This window comes from Notolepis coatsorum (genome assembly GCF_963971535.1).
Source record: "Notolepis coatsorum genome assembly, chromosome: 2".
NCBI lineage: Eukaryota > Metazoa > Chordata > Actinopteri > Aulopiformes > Paralepididae > Notolepis > Notolepis coatsorum.
The window spans coordinates 203,301,039-203,326,430 of record NC_140166.1 but is presented as its reverse complement, the minus strand read 5'-3'; the positions used below and the strand labels follow the sequence as shown (position 1 = coordinate 203,326,430).

Genomic DNA, 25,392 nt, shown 5'->3' with positions numbered 1-25,392 from the left:
GCAGCTCAGTCGTCCAGTATGGGGGTGTTACAGGCAGCTCAGTGGTCCAGTATGGGGGTGTTACAGGCAGCTCAGACGTCCAGTATGGGGGTGTTACAGGCAGCTCAGTGGTCCAGTATGGGGGTGTTACAGGCAGCTCAGTCGTCCAGTATGGGGGTGTTACAGGCAGCTCAGTGGTCCAGTATGGGGGTGTTACAGGCAGCTCAGTCGTCCAGTATGGGGGTGTTACAGGCAGCTCAGTGGTCCAGTATGGGGGTGTTACAGGCAGCTCATTCGTCCGGTATGGGGGTGTTACAGGCAGCTCAGTCGTCCGGGATGGGGGTGTTACAGTTCCCATGGTAGATGTACACGGGCCTGTCGCAGCGGAAGTACAGCTGGAACACGTCTCCGTAGCCGTGTTCCCGCCACCAGGTGCACAGCTGGCGGTTCCAGCCGCAGGCCAGGGGGTAGAACAGTCCGGGGTGCTCCATGCCGATCATGGTGAAGAAGTCCTGGTCCCCCAGGTGGCCCCGGAAGCGGTACTGGTCGGCCAGCTTGGCCACGTTGCTGGGCTCCAGCAGCTGGTTGTAGAGGGAGGAGGCCCGCATCGCCCCCAGGTCCAGGAGCATCACCCCGCTGTTGAACCCCGGAAGGCCGTCCGGCGGTGGCTCCCCGACCTTGGACTGGGGGTTTTCCTTCCGGTACTGCCAGAAGGTGTGTCTGCAGAGGAGGGACACACAGAGAAGTGGTTACCGTGAGATCCACTACAGTAAGTAGAATAGGGTCATTACTGGTGAAAACCTGGTCACCTTTAAGAAAAAAACAAACCTTATTTGAACACATTCCCCGCCAAAAACGAGTTTACTCGTTATTGGCCACCAATAGAATAACGCCAATAACGAGTTTACTCGTTTTTGGGATCGTTATATAGTTTATTCGCTATTCTATTTCATAATTCATAGCTGCAGCCTCTGGTATCTTCAGAACCTGTCTGAGCTGGCAGACGGTCAACACCGCCCTCTACTGCCAGGCGGAGCTATTGCATCTCATTGAAAATGGGCTTGTGTCTTTTAGGAGGCGATCTGAGCCGGGCGGGCGGGGTTTAAATATTCAAGCGAGCCACTTCTATACAACAATGGCATCAGTAACTCCGCCCACCCGCCCGTCATTGTGAAACGGTCGGTAGTGTGGTGCGGACCGCCACAAGCATTATTTGGAATTGCGATAAGATATTTGGACTATCTCTTTTGCATTACATCAGATACAAGGTAAGAACATCATATATGAATTTGATCGTTGATCTGACATTTATTTCTACCCCAATCACAGCTATCTGTGTGGACCGTGTATGCCTGTTTACCGTTGGCTGCAGTGGGGGGGGGGGGGGGGAGCGCCCCGCTACGACGGTAATTTCATGTATGGACGAGGAAACAGTGATAATCTAGCGTTGATTTCAGGATGATTAGATAATCAGCCGAAAAATTACAACATGATGACTGGATTACAGTAAAATGCATTTTTCTCGCCTTTTCCTAGAATTACTGAAAAAACGGAAATGTACAAATGAAAAAACAATCCGTCTCTGCAATGTTGACTAGAAGCAGCTCACTGAGACCCGACGGTGTTATTAGACCCATAGATATAATATAAGATATATTTTAAGCACTCGCAAATGTCACAGTCTAAAACTATATCCATTGAATAAAGACCTGGCAATGAATGGGGTATCAGCGCCCCCTGCTGTGGCGGTCAATGTGTTAAGATGGACAACCACTTATTTTTTAAAGACATCCAATTGATCATTAAGGGTTTCATTGGTCCTAGGCTTTAATGATGGAAACATTAGGGGGTGTAAGGGACACACATATGCAATTCTGAGGTTGATTCTTTATGCGTTAAAATGTATTCATACTACAAAGCTCTAATTGGTTGTTTGTTTGTTTGATGTGTGTTTTAACTATTTCCCTTACCCCTGATGTACTGTATCTTTTCCATTTTATTTTATTACATTCTTTGTCCCCTTTCCCTGTTACCTTTCGAGAGGACCTTTTGTCCACTCACCAGGCCGTCATTGTAAATAAGAATTTGTTGTTAATTGACCTGCCTGGTTAAAACAATTGTAGATTACATATTACAGCGCTTGGTTTGGCTCAGAAAAATACACATTTAATCTCAGTCATAAACAATGAAAACGAGCCTTGAACATCATGCTAATAGCAGTAGCCATACCACCAGTTCAACTGAGACAGAAATTAGACCTAGGGAAGCAAACAAGAGTTTTACATTTCAATACACTGTATCAAACCGTTAAACGTGCAACACTGCCAGCTTGCCAATTATGTCTGTCAACTCCCTATAAGCCTGTGACACTGTATCTAGAAAGGGATATATTAGCCTTTGAAGTCTCAATTTTGACTGAAAATCCGCCAAGCGCCTTATTCCCTTGCTTTACAAATACCTTCCTTATAGGGATAATGAGCTACCTGAACAGTTTGACAGATGCATTATTCATTTGGTTTAGAAATATCCACATTAGTAGCTAGAGTCTCTGTCATGAAGTACAGCCACTGGTAAACAGACAACACCAGAAGTCTCCAGACATTGCGGTAAACTTGTAGATCGGTAGCGAAATGTCTCATTCAGATGCATGTTTGGGCCGACCTGTGGTTAGTCGAGTGAAGGGCAGCTCTGTTCCAGTTCCCAGGTCTGCTGAACAAACAGCACTCTGGCCCAAAACAGGAAAAGAGCCCGTCCAGGAGCAGGACGGAGCGCCAGATGCCCGTGCCAACTCAGCATGCTGCGCTGCCAACATACCAACTCCCAAGTACATGTACCTACAAGACTGTGGGCGCAGTGCAAGGCTTTCCTTTACTGTCAGACAGACTACAGTAGAACTACACAAGTAGAATAGGGTCATTACTGGCGAAAACCTGGTCACCTTTTTAAGGAAAATAAAAAAAAATTATTTTAAGATGGACCACCATGCATTTTTAAAGTCATCATTGGTCCTAGGGTCCCATATTTTTACATCTACCCAGTGTTTTATTAAGTCTTGCTATCCACAAGAAGATATTTTTGTGGTTTTAAGTACCAAAAACGATAGTTTTACAATCTCCTCTCTTAAACTTCTCTCTGGAGCTCCACCAAGAACAGGCTGTTTTTGTGTCTGTTTTTAACCCTTTCACTACCACATTATAGAAGTAACCCTTTCACTACCACACTACAGTTAACCGTCTGTAGTGTGGTAGTGAAAGGGTTAACCTTCTGTAGTGTGGTAGTGAAAGCATTGAGAGGACTACCGCTCAAGCTACCGTGGACAGGGTGAGCAGCTTCAAGTACCTGGGGGTCCACATCTCAGAGGATCTGACATGGACAACACACATAGACTCAGTCGTAAAAAAGGCAAAGCAGCGCCTCCACCACCTGAGACAGTTAAGGAAGTTCAGAGTATCTGGGAAGATACTCCAGTCCTTCTACTCCGGAGCTGTAGAGAGCATCTTGACTGGAAACATCACTGCCTGGTTTGGAAACAGCACGGCACAGGACAAGAAGGCCCTACAGAGAGTGGTACGCTCAGCCGAGCGTACCACGGGTATTGCACTACCACCCCTGCAGGTCCTATATAACAAGAGGTGCAAATCCAGAGCCTGCAGAATAATGAAAGACCCTCACCACCCCAACAACAGCCTGTTCAAGCTGATGCGGTCAGGCAAACGCCTGCGAACACCAGCAACTAGGACAGAGAGACTTTGGCTCAGCTTCTTCCCCCAGGCCATCAGAGCCTTGAACACTGAACTCTCCACACACAACACACACTAGCAGCCACTTTAACATGAGCACACACACACACTCATGCTGCACACGCTCACACTTATGGTCACTTTACAAAAGGAAAGGTCACTTTAAGAATAGTATAGTATAACTTGAGATTGTATAATATAGAATTGTATAGCAGTGTACATAAAGACCCAGTGCCTCATCCGTAGCTAACAGTGTATTGCACTATCACAGGACCTAGCATGTCCTAGGCAAAATCTGCATATGGCTCGCTGATAACAAACTATCATTACACATGGGCAAAACAGAGTCCATTCTCTTCGGTTCAAATAACAAACTCAGCAAGACCGACGGCTTCTCAGTTACAGTGGGTGACAATATTGTCGCAAGGAAAGAAGATATTACCTACCTGGGTTCCATCCTAGAGGCAAATCTTTCCTGTGACAAAATGGCATCCAATGTAATAAAAAAAAGTCAACCAACAAACTCGATTCTTGTGCCGGATCTCCTCACTGGTAAACAAGAATACCCTGAAGACTCTAGCAGGAGCACTCATTCAAGGGTACTACGACTATGCTTGCACCTCATGGTACCAAAGCACCTCAAAGGCGCTAAAAACAAAATTACAAACATCTCAAAACAAACTGGTCAGACTACTGCTTGACCTTACTCCTAGAACCCACCTCACCCCTGCCCACTTTGACAACCTAGGATGGCTTAGAGTAAACTTGCAATGGGCCTGGTCTACAAGATACACTACATGACCAAGGTACCCATGTACATGTCAAAATACTTCCCAAAGGTCAGTGAATACCACGATCACAACACCAGAGGGAGCTCCACAAATCATGTTAAACCCAGATTCGGCTCAAACAAGGGACTAAACACGTTTCGCAATTATGCCACATCAATGTGGAACGCCCTACCCAAAGCTGTAAAGGAATGTGAATCACTACCCACTTTCAAAAACACTCTCAAAAAACACCTAAGGGAGACTGCAACTCGAAACTGGCCCCTGTAAATGTCCGAACACAACCCCCTCCAATGTACAGTAAATTACCAAGTATGGTCTTGTCAATAATCCAATGTACAGTTTTGTTTGTACAGTTATACAGTTTCCCCCACCCACCCAACCTCCCCCCCACTCCTACCCAACCCCCCCCCCCACCCACCCACCCAACCACCTCCAATGTACAGTCCCCCCCCACCCCCACCTACCCAATCCAATGTACAGTTTCTACATCAAATGTATATACTCTTTTTTCTGGACTCTTTTTTATCACAAACAGTACTGTAATTGCAAATCTGGTATGTCATAAATGTATAGATGTAGCAGTACTGTCTATCTGTATGTTATGTATGTCATATATGTTACGATGAATTGAAAATGGGGGACCCTGATGTAAACAAGACGAAAGTCTTTCTCTGGTCTGCATCCCCTTAACAATTGTATGTATTGAGCTGTACTGTACTGTACCCATTCTGCAATCTGTTAATAAAGTTTTCAATCAATCAATCAAACCATGCCCTGTAAAAACTCATGTACATATACCGATATGCCCTACTTTGATTACTTGTATTGTTGCACAATGTCGTTCTATTGGATTCTTATTATATTATTATTATTGTATTATGCACAATCGTTGCAGGCATGTCACTGTATACTTGTATGCCGTGACAAATAAAACTCTTGACTTGACATTAACCATTTGTAGTATGGTAGTGAAAGGGTTAACGGTCTGTAGTGTGGTAGTGAAAGGGTTAACCGTCTGTAGTGTGGCAGTGAAAGGTTAACCTTCTGTAGCCTGGTAGTGAAAGGGTTACCTTTGTAGTGTGGTAGTGAAAGGTTAACCCTTTGTAGTGTGGTAGTGAAAGGTTAACCCTCTGTAGTGTGGTAGTGAAAGGTTAACCCTCTGTAGTGTGGTAGTGAAAGGTTAACCCTTTGTAGTGTGGTAGTGAAATGTTAACCCTTTGTAGTGTGGTAGTGAAAGGGTTAAGGCTCATTCCTGACATCCAACAACTGTGCAGCATTTCCTCAAAATTGTCTTCCATCTTGTAGCTTACTAGCTCTGGGACGGAACGCCTGCTTGGTGTTTTCTTCTGCATACAAGGTTGGCCGCGCTGAGGGCCGACGTATGCAATGAGTGTTTGTATGAAAGTATTCTGTACTTCTGTATGACAACTATTAAAGAAACTTGAAACTTGAAACTTGAAACTTGAGTGTTTTGTTGTTATTATAGAGCGTAGGCCTCAGGCTTGGCAGTAAAGCCATCAGGGATTTCTTTCCGTCAATGTCTCCTTGGCTGAGATCTGAAGTTAGGGCACTTTCTTAGCATCCCATCTGACGTCTACAATACAGTCTCCCTGCTGGTTAGTATGATGTAAACTAAGGCTAACTTCAGGGACAGGCAAGATTTCAGATAAGTGGCCCAAATACAATACAATGAAAATTGAAAACCAATCTGGACATCCTGCAAATATTGGCTCCAGCATGTATTTGTGAAAAATATTACACTGTAATCATAACTACCTACCTCAACCAATAGTGTACCCATATTACTGTATGATAGCCATGCACAATAACACTGTATATACTGTATATACATTTATTTATATTTGTATGAATATATCTGCATATATTCCTGTTTACATACCTATATACAGTACATACCCACTCTGTGTACTGTACACATGGTATATACTATATCTGTATATATATCGATTACCTACTCTTATTTCGTTATACTACTGGTAGTATATCAGATATAATCACTTGTTACACTGTATGCACTTCAGTGTCACGTTGCACTCTGGTTAGATGCCAACTTATTTTCGTTGTACTGTATGTGTGCTGTACGATGTCAATACATTTGAATCTAATATGGTACACCATAAACTCTCTTAACTCATTCAGCGCCAAACACGAGATTTCTCATGTTTGAAATCCAAGCGCTGAGCGCCAAAAATGAGATATCTCGTTTTTAGTTCCCTTTACCTTTTTTTCAATTTTCTCATACTAAGCACTCGAGCGGGCCTTGTGAGTGTGGATTGGACCTGCAATGACGATTGAATCCTGCCATGTGGCAGTATCGCATACCTTATGAACATGCATGGGCCAGCTTAGTGTGGGTGGCCCCACAGCACCTACTAGTAGCGAGCGAGCAGCAGTGATCAGGACACGTTCGACAATGGCGATCGCCAAGACCCTAGAGCAGGGGTCTCAAACTCAATTTACCTGGGGGCCGCTGGAGGTAGAGTCTGGGCCGTATCAAATATTCCACACAAAAAAAAAGTACAACTGATCCAATCTTCTCACAAACTCACTAAAACCTCACAAACACCAGCAACTGAGCATTCTCTGTGGTGTCATTGGACTCATCCACTGCTATGGAAATGCACTGTGCATTTTCTTTTTATTCTATCACAAAGCTGTTTAATCAAATCATAAGCCAGTATTTCAGTTATTCTGGTTGCTGTGCTATGAGGAGGATTTGCTTTTGTTTGCCTTCAAACATGGTCTCCATCACTTCAGTCATACATTATTTTATTATTTATGCATCAGAGAATGGCTTCTTGCGTTTAGCCAACACCCATGCCACTGAGTGAGGACTTTGTTGCTTTTTCTCGTTGTGACATAGCTTTAACAATAATTCTGCGTGCAGCTTGATATGATGATTTCATTCCATTTATTTTGTGGTTCTTAGCACTGAATTTTGAGGAAAGGCTGCATCAAAATAACTGTGTTTTGTTTCGTAGTGGCGTTTCAAATTGCCACTCTTCACAAGAGCTACCGTTTATTGGCATATTAGGCACATTGGTTTGGTGCTGGGAGGATGCACGCATATTTTTCAGTCCATTCACCTTTGAATTGCAGCGATTGTCACGATCGACTTTTCTTTTACTGGCCATCTTTGAGCATGCCATATTTTTCTACTAACTGCCTGCTGGCGAAACTAGGCTACTAGCTACATTTATCTCATGGAGATAAAACTGGGAACGAGGCTACTAGTTACAGTACCTGCAGATTAGACTACCTGTCAATGCGCTGTCAACTCTCGCTCTGACTGACCCGTTGAAAGACAACACGCATTCCGTGAAGACCCGCCCTACTCTGCTCTGATTCGCAGACTATGGGTGGGGGGGGGGGGGGGGGGGGGGGGGGGACGCTGATGGGACGCTGAATGTGATTGGACCAGAGTAGCCAGACAGACACAGACAGGCAGAACACTGCTTGCAGAGGAGACAGCGGAGAATTTCGAGGATGCCTGCCATACGCACTGGATATATTTTCCTTCCACTTGGTATCACTCCGAAATCACGTTTCAACCAAGTCACTAACGTAACGTTGCTGTCATGAGCCTGCACAATGGTAGCCTACAAGTGATCAAATAAATAAAACATCCAACTCGCACAACGACGCGGCAAAAAGTTGCGAGCGGGCCGCACTAACACTAAACTTTGATGTCAAGTAGGGGGCCGCAAAATATCATCCAGCGGGCCGCAATTGGCCCACGGGCCGCGAGTTTGAGACCCCTGCCCTAGAGCGAACTATTGGATATTATGAATAAGACAAAATGGATTATATGGATGATGATTATGGACGATAAGGTGCATTTCCACCAGACTATGTTGGACTATGTTGGACTCAGCACTTCTGGTAAATCATAAAAATACTATAGTCAAACCGGCCGATGAGGAAACCTATTCGGCTCCGTCAGCAGACTATAGTATAGACGAAGAAGACAACGGATGAGGGCCACCTAACGTTATATGTATTGATCCTGTTCTGATTCAAGACACTTGGACTCGGAGCGAGAGTGGAGTACCTTCTAACAAAGGTAACGTCTATTTTACGTCTACTTTACTGAACCCCATCCTAAAACATGCTTTTGTAATGATCACAGCGTCGGAAAACGACCCCCCCCCCCCCCCCCCCCCCCCCCCCCCGATGCCTTTGTGAAGAAACATATGGTTGTGTACCTTTTTACAAAGGTAACGTCTATTTTACGTCTATCTTACCGAACCCCCATCCTAAAACATGCGTTTGTAATGATCGCAGCCTTGGAAAACGACCCCTCCCCCCCGGCTTTGTGAAGAAACAAGGTCATGTGTTTACCTTTGACCTGGCAATAATATAGGTTTCAGGTGAGCAGCCGCAAGATTTGCGCACTCACTGCACAAAGCACACTATATCTCACAATCTAGAAAACCAGCCTGGATTATTGTGAAACGGGGCGATGTTTAGCATGGTATAGCGCACAAACAAAGGTATGTAGAAATTAACTGTTTTGTCCCTGTTGGGACTATAAATAGTGCCTGTCAAATGAGCCATACTATTGTCTCCATAGCTATAATATAGAATATACGATGGGTCCGCAAACATCGTGAAAATGGTCAATAACGCTGGCGCCAGGGAGTAAAGATGGAAAAACAGGGTGGCAGTCAATGAGTTAATGACTCTAGTTTCAGGGTGTAAAGGTTCAATGAGGTCATTTTATACAGTGAGGCCAAATACCTCAGCTTGTTGTCAACACATTGAAGGGTCTAACAGGACTACTCACATCATTACACATAAATACTATTGCACTCATTCGATTCACAAGAGCCATGGCATCATAACTCAAATAAAAATATAATAAGAAAAACCTTTTTGTGACTTGTGGTTCCAGTGAGCCCGATTTCATTCAGATATCTTTTTTTTTTGAACAAATGATTTTTATTTTCCCTTTTTTAACATAAAACTAGACAAACAATACATTAATAGTAGAAATCTATGATAAATCACAGGACAATGATCGACATAATAATAGCAATAATGACAGTCCAGTAATTAAATAAAAATAAATGTAGATTAAGACATAAAAATAATAAATACAATACAATACATATGCTCTTGCTCGCTCTTCCTCACTCTTTCCTTCCCCTTCCCTCCCCCGCCACCCCCCCCCCCCCCCCCGCCCCCAGGACCCCTTTTGGACTATACATCCACTATTCCGTTTAACATCAGGGATTACAAGTTCATATGCTACCCTTTATCTTCTCCACCACATCTAACCAGATTGCTATGCTGGCTTCATTAACACCTAAAATTCGTGCGGTAGATATCTCTAGATAAATCACATCGAGATAGGTAAGAACCCATACCTTTCGGCACATTTTATCCGGTTTAATCCAGCGTGATGCTATACATTTTTTGGCAGCCGTAAGATCGGACAAAATTAGTCTCTTTACATGTACAGAGGTTGATAACTGAGAAACATCATTCAACAACAATACAGAAGGCAGTACAGGTATGGTCAGAGATAAAAATTCTGATAATTGAGTGGTTACTTCTTCCCAGAATATCTTAACAGGAGGGCATTCCCAATACATATGCATAAATGTACCAAGAGCACCGTTTAAACACAAGGAGCATCGAGGGTCTTGTCTGAGCCCCATTAGGTGCAACCGTCTAGGAGTCAGGTAAGTCCTATGAATAAAATTAAGATTAATCTGTTGATGATCCGGGTTGCGCGACGACAGCCGAACGTTTGCCCAGACTTCATCCCAATCAAAATCTACTTCCAAGTTTGGGATATCCTTCCTCCAAACTGAGTCTAGGGGAAGGACATCATATCTTCTTGCTGTCTTGTCGCACAGAACTTGTAAGTCGCTTTGGATAAAAGCGTCAGCTAAATGACTAAATGTAAATGTAAATGTAAATGAAGACGTAAGTAAGTGACGATAAAAGTCAGAGACGAAGCCTCTCGATGTCTCCTTTTCATAAAATAATTTGTAATATCTGTGGTGCTCAAGTGGAATCTGTAATGGGACTCCGTGAGCCTTTAAAGCTGCTCTTATTTGTAGATAGAAAATATGACTGGAGCTGGTGAGGTTAAATTTGTTAGATATATCTTGATAGCTGCAGATATCCCGGTCGTCGAAGATATCCCCCAATGTATGTATGCCCTTCTTTTCCCATTTAGGAAATCTGATAGGTTGTTGTGCAATAAGGAGTAAATTGTTATTAAATAGGGGAGAATGACTATGCCATTTATGGTGGTTAGTGCACTTTTTCTGTGTGTCACGCCATATCCGGATAACATGTGTAATAAGAGGGCCAAATTTCAAGTTGCATTGCTTAATTGATAAGTTGGTGTACACTATATCCTGCAGTCTATGTGGTGCCACTATGTTCTCCTCTAATGGTCTCCAGGATACAGATGCTTGAGAATCAAACCAGGTGATCAGTGGTCTTAAAGAGAACGCTTTAAAATAATAGTTGAAGTCTGGAAATGCTAAACCCCCTTCGGCTTTATTTCTCTGTGCAGTGGATCTTTTTATTCGTGGAGGTTTGTTGTTCCAAATAAATTTATATGCTGCGGAGTGTAATTTTTGCCAGTAACCAACAGGGGGGGGGGGGGGGGGGTGGTAGCGGCAACATCGAGCTGAAGAAGTTAATTCTGGGTAAAACATCCATCCTAACTATTGATGCTCGGGCCTGTACTGAGTTTTTTAGTTTTGACCACCTGCCGAAGTCATTTGTGATCCTATCTAGGGAGGGAGGTAGCCTTCGCAATCACATTGAGTGGAAGGAAGGCCGATTTTGGCCAGTTTATCTTAAATCCCGATAGATTGCCAAAATCATCTATTACTTTGAGAAGATGAGGTAGGGAGGTGGTAGGGTTTTGCATGAACAATATTACATCGTCCGCATATAAGCTAATATGATGCTGTGTGCCCTTAATTGAGATCGGCTCTATAGACTGGGATTGTCTTATGTACTGTGCCAAAGGCTCTAGGGATAGAGCAAATAGTCCGGGACTAAGAGGACAACCCTGTCTGGGCGAGCGCGACACAGGGAAGTGTGGGGAGATGAATTTACCTGTTAAAATCATGGCCAATGGATCTGTGTATAGTACTTTGATCATATTAATGAATCCATCTCCTAACACCATTCTTCTAAGTACTGCCCATAAATAAGACCATCCCAACCTGTCAAAGGCCTTCATCGCATCCAAGGATAATACAGCTGTAGGAGGCGCGGCATCCTTGCTGGAATCTATCACATGCAGTAACCGTCTAATATTATCCGTGATCAGGCGGCCTCTTATGCAGCCTGTCTGATCAGGGTGAACTAAAGATGTCATATGCTTTTGAAGTCGGATGGCTAGTACCTTAGCGTACAGCTTGAGATCGGATCCGAGGAGGCTTAAGGGTCTATAACTACACATTCAGATATCTTGAAGTTAGAGGTCAAGTGGCTCCGTTGTAAATGGCTGTACTGATTTATTTTCCCAATAAAATGGAGCAATTGGAGCTAATTATTTTCTGGTAAAGTAGCATGTAAGGGTTGATATCTACTAGGGTCGGGTACCGAACTTGGTACTTTTAAGGGTACAGACCGAATTACATCAGTACTACAGAGTACAGATCAATCGGTACCAGATTACGGTACCTTTATATGTTTAGTATACGAGTGTAATATACTAGACAAGAGGGAGCCTTTTCCACAAATATATATATTACTGTCTCGTCTCTTGGGTCTTTGGAAAGACCAGATGAGCTCAAAGGAGTTTGATAGTAATTACTGAGGATGGCCAGATAATGTTGATATTTAAACACAATACATGATCATGCAATTTATTTTGTGTGGTGTTACAACAACAAATAACAAAATGTTCTAAATAAATAACAATGTTGAAATTAAGAAGTTTGGACAAATTTCTTTACAACTGAAATTGTATTTGTTATTACAGAGAGATTCAAGATTCAAGAGTTTATTCATCACATACATACCAGGGCATACAGTGAAATGCGGTTTGCCATGCCCGCTACGATTGTGCAATAAAACAATAGTAATAGTAGAAATAATAATAAGATAACTAGAATAGACATGAACTAGAATAGACATAGGCCTGTTTGGCCTATGCCTAGAGCCGGTCCTGATTGATAATCTTACAGGGATTTCTACAGCATTCTCAGTGCCCAGTGCGTTCTCCACCTCTTACCGCTAACTTAGGAATGTGAGGCAAGACGACTGGTAGCCAGATTGTGTTTGCTCAGCTGTGGTTAGCCTGAGGGACCAGACCAGGCAGAGACTTTCTTCTGTTCAGCTCCACACTGTCCTCTCTACGTCAGAGAGCCTCTACGAGTTCTTTACCATCAGGACCCCACATAGGGTCCCCTCACAGTATGAGAATGGGATCCCTAGAACATTTCCGAATCAAACAAAAATTACTAATAACTGAACCCTTGCACTGAACAAACATATAACTTAAATTAAAAATACATTTTGGCCACACATGTATTTGCAATTGTAAAACGAATTAGAATAGATTCAAATGTATTATCATCGTACAGCACAAGTACAGTACAATAAAAAAAACTTGGCATCTAAACAGAGTGCTAGGTAACAGTAAGTGCATTAACAATATACAGTGTAATCAAATGTAAACAAGCGATTAAATGGAATATATATGATAAACTCCTGATGTATGTACACTACAGTATTAATTATGTACAGTGACGCAAATATAAATACATACCTGAGGGACCAGACCTCCTTCTGCTCATATCACTTGGAGTGTGAATGTGCTATATCATTGTATTTAACCTCAACTCTCTAACCATGAATGAACACAACACAACAAATGGAATTATAATGGTTCTTTGTCAATTTATGAAAGACCTTGCTAGCCTATACAAGGTCGACATTGACCAGCTCACAATAGCAGCTGGATCTTTGTCCCCAGCTGAGATACTGGTTATGCACAGGAATGTGTCACTGTCTATGCATTCAGTATGACAGGTAATCGGCACAATGTGAACATGTGATTTTCTTGTATATTAAATTCTTAGGTCAAAGGAGTTTTTTCCCACCTCATTACGGGGTCACCTTACTAGATTTGAAAGGGTAGGGTAGGGTTCACTAAATCGTCTTGTATGCTCTTGAGGAAGAGGCTCTGTCATCTTGAGAACTTAGGTTGGTAAACTCTGGTATGTTTACAGGGATGTTCACGCTGACAGAAGACACACATCAGCTCTGTCGCGTGTCGGCTGAGCTACAAATATTCTGAGGACCGTTATCAAAAGAAGGCTTTGTAAACACAGTGAAGAAGAAAAACAGCATGTTCCTCGTATGCTCTCGCTACGCTCTCCACCTTCCCTCCTTGCCAGGTCTCTCTTGCGAAAGAAATCCTTGACCTCAGCGAGACTAATCTGGTTAAATAAACACATTCTCTTGTCTGTGTTGTGAGCTCCCTCTCGTCACCAGAAAAAGGTTGTGAGGATGGAGCTTCAGAGCAGCGGTTAGGCTCTCAAGTGGGGGATGCACCGATCCAGAGTGCCGATACTGATACCTAGGTTTTGGGTATCAGTCGACATCGGGTAACGATCCGATTACTTTTAATGAACAGTGTAGCTAAGGGGCTACACAACCCTGACTGTATTTAAATGTTTAGATTAGACCACTACTAGAATATTAATTAGCCAGACAATATAGGTACACAAAATGGCGGACACTCCATTAACTGCGAGGGGACAGTGATACAAGTTAAACAATTACTTTAATATTAATGCCAGAACATACATAGCATATGAACACAGATCTCCTGTTATTACTTTAATATCAATGCCACAATGTCCGAGGTAACGATAGTTCCTATACTACGGGTACCTGACCGTTGGAGCTCTGAATGGAGTAAGGCGGAGCGAAGCAGCACAGGGAAAAGCAAGATGGTGGATGGAGACTGTAATTCTCTCTGGAGCTCCGACTCCAGAGAACTGAAGACTGGTGGGATAATCCTGTCGTCGCTGGGGAAGAGGGTCTCGTACGGACCGGTCCTTGTATTCCTAGCGCCCGATGGCAGGATTAATAGCTATTAGTCCAAAAGCCCGTTGGCATGGGTGATAGCTAGTTAGCCCCTTTGCTAGGCTAACCCGCAGGAAGTCTTCAATAAGTAGTTATATCCAGAACGTCGCTGGGTTCAACTATAAGTCTCTCCACGTTACTTCGCTTACACAAGTCACTATACTGTACCAATAGTGGCTCGACAATATTATGGTTGTATCTAATTAGCCGTTCGGCTCTCTATAACGATACGTTGCCTTGCCGTCTGTTTACAACTGCGCCAAACGTTACTTCTCTCTCACTCTGTGTTACCTGTGGACTGAGCCTGTTCACCCACACAGATCAATGCGCTCTCTCTGGGCTTGCCTGGGCATGTTCTGAACATGTCTAGAGGGGAGCGCGCTAGCGCCTACAGCGTTAAGAATGGGACATATACAAAAGGCGAATGATAAATACTGGCACGTAAAACAGATGACGTGAAGATATATATCTTATATATATAAACAATATATAAGTTATACAAAATAATAAACGCAGACTTTCAGTGTTAATCTGGACCTTCAGAACAAACAGTATAGACTTGGGCCGTCATTTTGGGGTCATTGGACAAAAATTGGGATATGATCATTTTTTCTCCATTAGAGAGAGTTAACGTGTCAAATTCAGCAAATCAAGTCACTTTGCTTAGATTTCTGGAACGTTAGACGTGTTTCTTGGTATCCGATTTAGTATCGCAGAAATCTTCAGATACCGATATTCTATCTTAGCCCGGTAACGGACTGATATCAACTACCAGTATCGGTATTGGTGCGTCCCTAGTTCCCTACTCTCAAGGATATTGGAGTTTTTAGTTGGGGAAACAAAAGCCTTCACAACATGGGGCTTTCACTGGGCCGCATGTGACATAAATTTTGCTTTAAGAGCTTGAGAGCCTATTTCAAAAGCAAAGATGTAGGAGATGAAAGCAGGGAGCCAAGAGCAATCCTCATGTCCAACCGCAGGTAGCACTTTGTAGCAACAACAGATAAACCTGCAATTTTCTCTTTGGTTTTCCGCTTCCACTCTCCTACCATCAAATCAAATGCCAACCTTACAGAGATGAAAGAGGAATACGTTGTTTTGGAGAAAGTCTGAAAACCTAGCGAGACTCATTTGAAATAATCGGCAGAGTAGTCTTTTTAATTCCGGTATCCGTCGGAATTGCCGATCAACTGGGGTCTTTGAAGTTTGTTTTTGCCAAACAGAACCGTGCAGACACCATCCACAGATGATGAGTGGTAACTACTGACGGTACAGAAAGAGACATAATGACTGTGTCAACATCATCTGCAAGCGTGAGGCAAGGCTCTACTATGAAGGAACGTAAACTAGCATGAACAGCCACGTCCCAGCAATACAACCGTCGGTCTCTGAGCGTAGACCAGCGTGAATTACCACGTTGTGAAAAAAAAAATGAGGACACAGATTTTAAGAAAAAGCAGGCCAAACACAACGTTGCCTAGGCCGGTGATTTTCACATCTTACTCGTGACAGTGAGTGTTCAGGATGTCTCTGGCGAGACCCTGGGGTGCGTAAATCACTGTGCTGTGGGTGTGACTTCAGCAGTTTTTTTCTAGACTAGTGTTCTTTTCAAGAAAGTACAAAATGCTCTGTTCCATGTGCTGACTGGCTAGCGGCCAATGCAGTATGATCTTTTTTTACCCCTTCAAAACTATGAATTGCTCAAGCACACACACACACACACACACACACACACACACACACACACACACACACACACACACACACACACACACACACACACACACACACACACACACACACACACACACACACACACACACACACACACACACACACACACACACACACACACACACACACACACACACACACACACACACACACACACACACACACAAAGTGTCTTCTTAGAATCACACACACAAAGTGTCTTCTTAGAATCACACACAAAGTGTCTTCATAGAATACCAGTAAATCAAAGCATAAGTCTCTGGAACTCCTTAAGAACTTCTACTCATGTACAATAGAGAGCATCCTGACTGGCAACATCACCTCCTGGTTTGGGAATAGCACTGCACAAGACCGAAGCAGACTACAAAGAGTGACACGTTCAGCAGAACGCACAATTGGAGGGGGGCTTCCCACCCTCCAGAACATTTACAACAAGCGGTGCAGGGGCAAGGCTAAGAGAATCATCAAGGACTCCAGCCACCCGAACAACTGCCTCTTTGAACTGCTGCGGTCAGGCAAGCGATACCGGAGTCTCAAGGCTAGCACAGAAAGACTCAGAAGAAGCTTCTATCCCCAGGCCATCAGGCTGCTCAACGAACAATAAACACTATGCAACAACCATCAAATGCACACAGCACACACATCCACACGCACACACTCACTTTAAACAAACAACACACTGCAGCACCCACTCTCCACACTTTAGATCACCTAAACACACTTTATATTTATTGGTAAAGGATTTGCACTACAACTCGTACACCTTACTGTAAATTGTACCTCATCCCATTTCTGCTTTGCACTATATAGTATTGCATATTAGTATATTGCATAGTATATTGTATGGTAACTCAGTTACTTCTAGTCTGCATCGAACATTGTACATATGTCTATACTGAACACTGTGACCTCTATTTTTACATGCTACTTTATTTTATTTCATACTTATCTTTGCCTAGCACAGTCTCTGGAGCGTAACAGTAAGAAGCATTTTGTATAAAAGTATTCTGTACTTCTGTATGACAACTATTAAAGAAACTTGAAACTTGAACTCCTTTGAGCATGTAAATGCTCAGCCTTGAAACACATGGGGATGGAAGACGGATTTTACGGTGCAGCCGAGGCTGGCAAAGCCTGTTAACGGTCAGCAACTTCCATAAAGAACCAATCACCACTTAGTCATCCTGGTGCTAAGGAGAAAAGCATGCAGATGCCCTGTTCTAAATGCTAATTAATTAGCCGGGACCCAAATAAACATTGATGAGAAGACAGTAGAGACAATGGCGATGATGATGATGATGATGATGATGATGATGATGATGATGATTGTATGCTCTTCCTCAGTCTGCAGCTCATTCAAATCTACTGGGTGTGACGGCCTTCTTTTGTCATGCTACTTTTTTCTTTTCTTTTTATTGCCGCTCTATAAATAGTAGCCATGAGCTCAACTACCTGTTCGCACAGCCTTGAGCGGCCTGTCGTAAGGTCGCTCGGTTTGCAAACTGGGGAGTTATGGTTATGGCACCTCATCGTTTGTCTCTCTTAAGTAAGGGTCTACGTGCGCAGAAACACATATTTAGGGCGAGCGCAGCCGCCGGCAAGGGTAACATTTACACAAGCCTTGTGTAAAGCCAGTCTCTTGGGATATGTGACTCCAATACACTATTTCTGAAGCACAAGTTAAAATGTAATGACATTCATTCAAATGTAACTACAAATCTTCACAGAACCTCAATCTGGTTAATACAATGAATACGTTTTGCATCTTTCACTACAACATTTAATTTATGGGATACAAATTATATATACGTTTATTATTATTAAGAAGGATGTTCCAATTTCCATGCAGTACCGTTGGAGAAATGAGACGCACTGAGAAACTTTGTACAGTTTCTGAATGAAAATATCCTATAGAGATGACTTGCTTTGATGTCAGACAGATCTACTCTCTTCTAGGCAATTGGATGAGGTGCGAGGGTCCCGATACAAAGAGAGCACAAAACGGACCGCGAGCTCTTTCCCTGAAATGTGAAAAGGTACAGTACATTTCACTCAAGAGTAGATTTAAGTAAAAGAGGAGAGAGGTTCTTTAAGCGTTCAAATCTCAAGACAATTAAGCAGGTCTGGATTTTAAATCTTGATGACATCATTATCATTACTCGTCTCTGGTCTCTGGCTTTGGGAAGAGAGTTGCCCATAATTATAGTTTGGATGTCTCTGATGAATTGAAAATGGGGGACCCTGATGTAAACAAGACGAAAGTCTTTCTCTGGTCTGCATCCCCTTAACAATTGTGTGTATTGAGCTGTACTGTATTGTACCCATTCTGCAATCTGTTAATAAAGTTTTCAATCAATCAATCAAAACCACTGGTAATAACTAACCGTCAGAAAACCTTCCTTGTGAATTGCACCCTTGAAGGGGCGACAGTGGCTCAGGAGGTAGAGCGCTGGTCTGGTAATCGGAAAGATCCCGGTGTCGAAGGGTCCTTGAGCAAGACACTTAACCCCTCATTGCTCCAGAGCAGGTTGGCACCTTGCATGGTCCGCCGTCGGTGTGTGAGTGAGTGAGTGAATGGGGGAATGTGAGGAACACAATTTAAAAGCACTTTGGAAAAAAAGCGGTTATATAAATGCACCATTTACCGTTTATTTACCATTTTTAAACAATGCAATGTAGCCATTATCGCAAGGCTGAAAGCGGTCTCCTCCTTTCCTCTCCTGAAGAGACCATATTAAATACTGTAGACCAGATCAGTAAAGGCTGCGCGCCTCTCGCCCCGGGTTCATCTGCTCAGTCTCTCTCGTGGAAAGAGCGGAAAAGCAGAAAGGGTAATATTCTTCGGGGTGCATCGCCAGCGCAAAAATGCACAGAAGGAATATTTCTAATAACTATTATATAAAGGAGCATAAGGAACCGCTTAAAGGAGTGACTGCGGGCCGGACGATGACGCATGTTTCACATCTACTGGCGTATCAGAAACACTGCGCGTCTCACTCCCCCCCCCCGCCCCTCCGCGCATCTCACCCAGCTGTGGTCAGAGACTAGAGAGATACAGAGATAACAGCTGTGGTCAGAGACTAGAGAGATACAGAGATAACAGCTGTGGTCAGAGACTAGAGAGATACAGAGATAACAGCTGTGGTCAGAGACTAGAGAGGTACAGAGATAACAGCTGTGGTCAGAGACTAGAGAGATACAGAGATAACAGCTGTGGTCAGAGACCAGAGACTAGAGAGATACAGAGATAACAGCTGTGGTCAGAGACTAGAGAGATACAGAGATAACAGCTGTGGTCAGAGACTAGAGAGATACAGAGATAACAGCTGTGGTCAGAGACTAGAGAGATACAGAGATAACAGCTGTGGTCAGAGACTAGAGAGATACAGAGATAACAGCTGTGGTCAGAGACTAGAGAGGTACAGAGATAACAGCTGTGGTCAGTCTAGAGAGATACAGAGATAACAGCTGTGGTCAGAGACTAGAGAGGTACAGAGATAACAGCTGTGGTCAGTCTAGAGAGATACAGAGATAACAGCTGTGGTCAGAGACTAGAGATGTACAGAGATAACAGCTGTGGTCAGAGACTAGAGAGGTACAGAGATAACAGCTGTGGTCAGTCTAGAGAGATACAGAGATAACAGCTGTGGTCAGAGACTAGAGATGTACAGAGATAACAGCTGTGGTCAGAGACTAGAGATGTACAGAGATAACAGCTGTGGTCAGAGACTAGAGAGGTACAGACAGGGAACAAACTTAACTTTTTGACTCACCAGCCATTTGGCTGGTAGATTTTTAAAAGTACCAGCCGGGCAGATTTTTTACTAGCCAAAAATTATAAATAGCTTTTTAGTATATCGCCATGTGTTATTATTACATATAATACTCTCATATGCTATTTTCAATTAATATCATAAACAACATAAGGAATATTAGCATAATTTTGAGTGAACTGAAGGAATGAGTCAGTGTTAATAGTTTTAAATGCAAATAATTTATTGAAACATAGAAGTGGGGTCGGGACACACATTTTATTTCTATTTTTTAACTGTTTTAACCATGTAGTGTAGCACTTTGGGATCCCAGTGAACAAAAAGTGCATTACAAATCCAATCTATTATTATTATTATTATTATTATGTGTGGCTGCCACCCTGGCGGACATCTGTGCAGCGCTCCGTGGGCATAGATGTCCGAGGGCTTGCAGCAAGCCAGAGTTTAACACAGTTTCAATCAATCAATCAATAACAACATTAACCAGACTCTCGTTGCGTCTATTCTGCCAACGCTAACGTTACCTCTCATTGTGTATTCTACCAAGCAAACCCGGGTTTAACGTTACCTCTCTATATCGGCTGACTGTAGTATTAGGCTAATAACAACAACAAACTTAACACATCAGCGATCTTGTTGTGACACTAAACTCTCCGCTCGTGGTAAATTGGGTTGATGTCGGTTGTTTCATCAATAAATAAGGCTTCTTTTTTGTTTATTGCACTTGGTTCTGTCGCAAACAAATCCTGAATGAAATGCATCCTTAGCGAGGCAGTAAAGATGGCGGCGCGGCGTTCTGTTCAGAGGCTACAAAGTGTGACGCGTCGAGTAGGGGGTATCTGCAGAGCCGCAGAGCCAGGCTGGACCAATAGGGTCGCTTGGAACCGAGTAGGGTATATCTGCAGAGCCGCAAGCCAACTTTATTATTATGATAAAAAACAGCGGTGACGCGGTATTCAGCCTAACTCTGCGGTGAGCGTGATGCAACAGCGATCGCGGCAGCTCTAGCCGACGCATGCAGTGGATTTTGTTGGCCGCCAGATGGCGCCCAGGCCTTAATTTATGACGGCCAAACATTAAATCTACAAGCCTGTGGCGGTCGGCGTGTGACTAATTTGTACCCTGGGTACAGAGATAACAGCTGTGGTCAGAGACTAGAGAGGTACAGAGATAACACTGTGGTCAGAGACTAGAGAGATAACAGCTGTGGTCAGAGACTATAGAGCTACAGAGATAACAGCTGTGGTCAGAGACTAGAGAGGTACAGAGATAACAGCTGTGGTCAGAGACTAGAGAGGTACAGAGATAACAGCTGTGGTCAGAGACGAGAGGTACAGAGATAACACTGTGGTCAGAGACTAGAGAGATAACAGCTGTGGTCAGAGACTAGAGAGATACAGAGATAACAGCTGTGGTCAGTTACTAGAGAGGTACAGAGATAACAGCTGTGGTCAGAGACGAGAGGTACAGAGATAACACTGTGGTCAGAGACTAGAGAGATAACAGCTGTGGTCAGAGACTAGAGAGATACAGAGATAACAGCTGTGGTCAGTTACTAGAGAGGTACAGAGATAACAGCTGTGGTCAGAGACTAGAGAGATACAGAGATAACAGCTGTGGTCAGAGACTAGAGAGATACAGAGATAACAGTTGTGGTCAGTCTAGAGAGATACAGAGATAACAGCTGTGGTCAGAGACTAGAGAGGTACAGAGATAACAGCTGTGGTCAGAGACTAGAGAGATACAGAGATAACAGCTGTGGTCAGAGACTAGAGAGATACAGAGATAACAGCTGTGGTCAGAGACTAGAGATGTACAGAGATAACAGCTGTGGTCAGAGACTAGAGAGGTACAGATATAACAGCTGTGGTCAGTCTAGAGAGATACAGAGATAACAGCTGTGGTCAGAGACTAGAGAGATACAGAGATAACAGCTGTGGTCAGAGACTAGAGAGGTACAGAGATAACAGCTGTGGTCAGTCTAGAGAGATACAGAGATAACAGCTGTGGTCAGAGACTAGAGATGTACAGAGATAACAGCTGTGGTCAGAGACTAGAGAGGTACAGAGATAACAGCTGTGGTCAGAGACTAGAGAGATACAGAGATAACAGCTATGGTCAGAGACTAGAGAGGTACAGAGATAACACTGTGGTCAGAGACTAGAGAGATAACAGCTGTGGTCAGAGACTATAGAGCTACAGAGATAACAGCTGTGGTCAGAGACTAGAGAGATACAGAGATAACAGCTGTGGTCAGTTACTAGAGAGGTACAGAGATAACAGCTGTGGTCAGAGACGAGAGGTACAGAGATAACACTGTGGTCAGAGACTAGAGAGATACAGAGATAACAGCTGTGGTCAGAGACTAGAGAGATACAGAGATAACAGCTGTGGTCAGAGACTAGAGAGACATTATATCGGGTGAAACTACCCTCTCTTGTGTTGCTTGTTCTGTTTGTCGAGTAGATTAAGCCGATTAATAGTGCATTGGGTTATCAATTAATTCACTACAATACAAAAATGTGTCAATATAATCATTCATTTGTTGGCGTTATATGATAACATCATAGCATTATTCATGTAAAATCGTCATAAAATATGAAATTATTCAAATGGAATATGATCATCAAAAGAAGTAGCTTGTGTACCCTATTTTTATCATATGTTATCAATAGAGAGGTCTAAATCATATCACAGTGTACAGGTTGTTCCATGTCATATTGCCCGTTGGTCATGTCCTTGTAACTAGGTTTGGGACAAAGCATCTGAGGCGCGACTGTAGAACTGGCCATCCCAACCTTCTGAGTACTAATGACATTTCGGCAGTTGGGAAACGATGGAGCACTGTTCCCTTCAGTTCGCCGTCTTCATACAATTTACTTTTCTCTCCCTTCGTCGACACGACTACAGCCATAACGTTTCTTAGATTAGTATTCCTCCACATATCTCTCCCTCCGGGCTTCCAGTTCAAAGAGCGGCCACCGCCTGCTTCCTCTCATGCTTTCGTCTGGCAACCACTCAAATGAAGTGTCTCCCAGACACTTGAGAGGAGAACAGCGAGCATTAGCAGGTCGTCAGGGACAGTCTGTATCGCTACCCTGTCCAAAGCTGTCCCCCTGTTCCTGTTTTCAGAACAAGGAACAGCCTGGTCTGAGAAAGATGCATCGACACGAGCCCCTTTCACGCTTCCCAGGGAATCTTACCCCATTATGCGTGCATGTCGTGCTGTGTGAAAGGTAGGGGGGGGGGGGACGCAAAACATTACGTCGTCTTCAGGTATGGTGAAATTGCCAGGGTGGTTTCGCACCAGCATCTGTGTGAAAGGGACTGCCCCGCATTGTGGGATAGGGGGTGGGGTTTTTACGATGTGGTTAATTTTGTAGTGGTTAGCTTGTAGGTCATATCGTAAGTAACCACAACTGTTTTCACAGGGTGGAGCACCACCACCACGCATCACCAACCTGCGGGAATATTGCTTTGTCCATGATCGGTGGGATAGAATAAAGGCTGACACTGCATCATCTACTTAGGGATAAAGCAATTTTTGAGACATTGAAATGTAGGGTTTGTGAAATAATATGTAATGAGGGCAGGTGTAATGCCTGGTATGCACTAGAAAATGCAAATCCTAATTATTGACATGGTGGTGGACCCCACACATAACGTTAGAATGCATTGGACAATTTTGCCAAAACGGAGCACCATGCACTTGAAGATTACACGCAGGTCTCTATAATCTTTCTTCTATAATCTTTTAAAGCAGACTACATTTTCAAAAGCCCAGAGAAAGCTTGTCTTAACTAATCACCATGAGTTATGCATGTCAAATTGAGAATATTTTTTATCTAATGCATACGCCTTTGGAGACCTATTTCATAACGCACTACGTTACTCGGGAACACGGCATCACTGCATTCTGTCTGAACACACACGATGATGGGGGCAACAGTGGCTCGGGAGGTAGAGCAGTCGTCTGGTAATCCAGAGGTTCCCGGTTCGATTCCCGCTCCTCCCGGGCAGTGTGTCGAAGTGTCCTTGATGAGCAGGTTGGCACCTTGCATGGTTGCCTCTGCCGTCGGTGTGTGAATGTGTGAGTGAATGGGTCAAATGTGAGGAACAAATTGTAAAGCGCTTTGGATAAAAGCGCTATAGTATAAATGCAGCCATTTACCATTTACCATTTATGATGGCATAATGCCGTCTTTGCTAGGTTCAGTGTGGACAAACCAAAGCCGCCAGATTAGGGGTAAAGGGAGATTCTCCATTGTGGCATTATGACAGGATTTCTGTGTGAAAAGGGCTAACAATTGGGCCTGTGTTACATAGGTAAGTTGACCATTATTATTGTTGTATTTATAATACCATGTTAAACATCAGGTTAGTATAGGTAAGTCATTTTGTATTTTTATATAGTATGGTGCTAGCCACCTCCTGCACTCAACGGTAAACAGCCACACACACACAGACAGCTTCGATTGCGGTAGAAAGAAATATCAGATCAACGCAAGATTTTATATATAGAGTCCTTACCTGGTCTCTGATGTAATGCAAAAGAAATAATCCAATTATCTGATTGCCATTCCAAGTACTGCTCGTGGAGGTCCGTCCCACATTGCCCGGCATTGCATATGAAGGGGGGGGGGGTGGGGGGGGGGGCGCCAGCATCGCAGATGTAACGTTGTAAAGGCTAGTCCTGCCGGAGTATTTAAACCCCGCCCGCACAGCTCAGATCGGCCCAGAAAAGAAACTACACCATTTCTAATAGAGTGCAATACCGGCTGGAAGGCGTAGACAGCAGTATTTGCCCTTTTGCGAGCTCAGACCCATTCCCAATGATAACATCAGGCTGGATGGATGAAAAATTAATTCATATAGCTAATAAAAGAAATACAGATTAAAACCCGACTTTACTCGTGATTGGCGCTGACCGGTTGGCGAGTTAACCCGACTGTACTCATGACTGCCGCTGAATGAGTTAAGGGGCGAGTGGATAAAACCTGATATTCCACAAACATTCAGAAAATCTCAAAGTCTTCGGCAGAGAGAAGAGGGGGGGGGGGGGGGGGGGTGGAGGGAGTGAGGAGGGAGGACATGGTGCCGTGCAGTTACTTGAGACTACTTGACCCCTTCCTCTGGGGTACGTTTACACAGTATCATATAATAATGATATGAAAGATTAAGAGATTGAAAGATTGTTATTGCAGTGCAGAGTACACAAATATTTTATATTCCACGTCTGACACAGCTTTAAAAAGTCACGGGATGCTCAAAAGCAAA

The 25,392-nt window shown here is 43.5% G+C and overlaps 1 protein-coding gene across 1 annotated transcript in view; it reads right to left on the bottom strand.

Moving 5' to 3' along the window:
* Positions 1-241: 241 nt before the first annotated feature.
* The window catches only part of xxylt1 (xyloside xylosyltransferase 1), an 89,750-nt gene continuing 64,599 nt past the window's right edge, over positions 242-25,392 (bottom strand). The window contains exon 5 of the mRNA XM_084308813.1: positions 242-699. Within this exon, the coding sequence (XP_084164939.1) occupies positions 303-699 (397 nt within the window). The 3' untranslated portion in view covers positions 242-302. The remainder of the gene's footprint in view (positions 700-25,392) is intronic.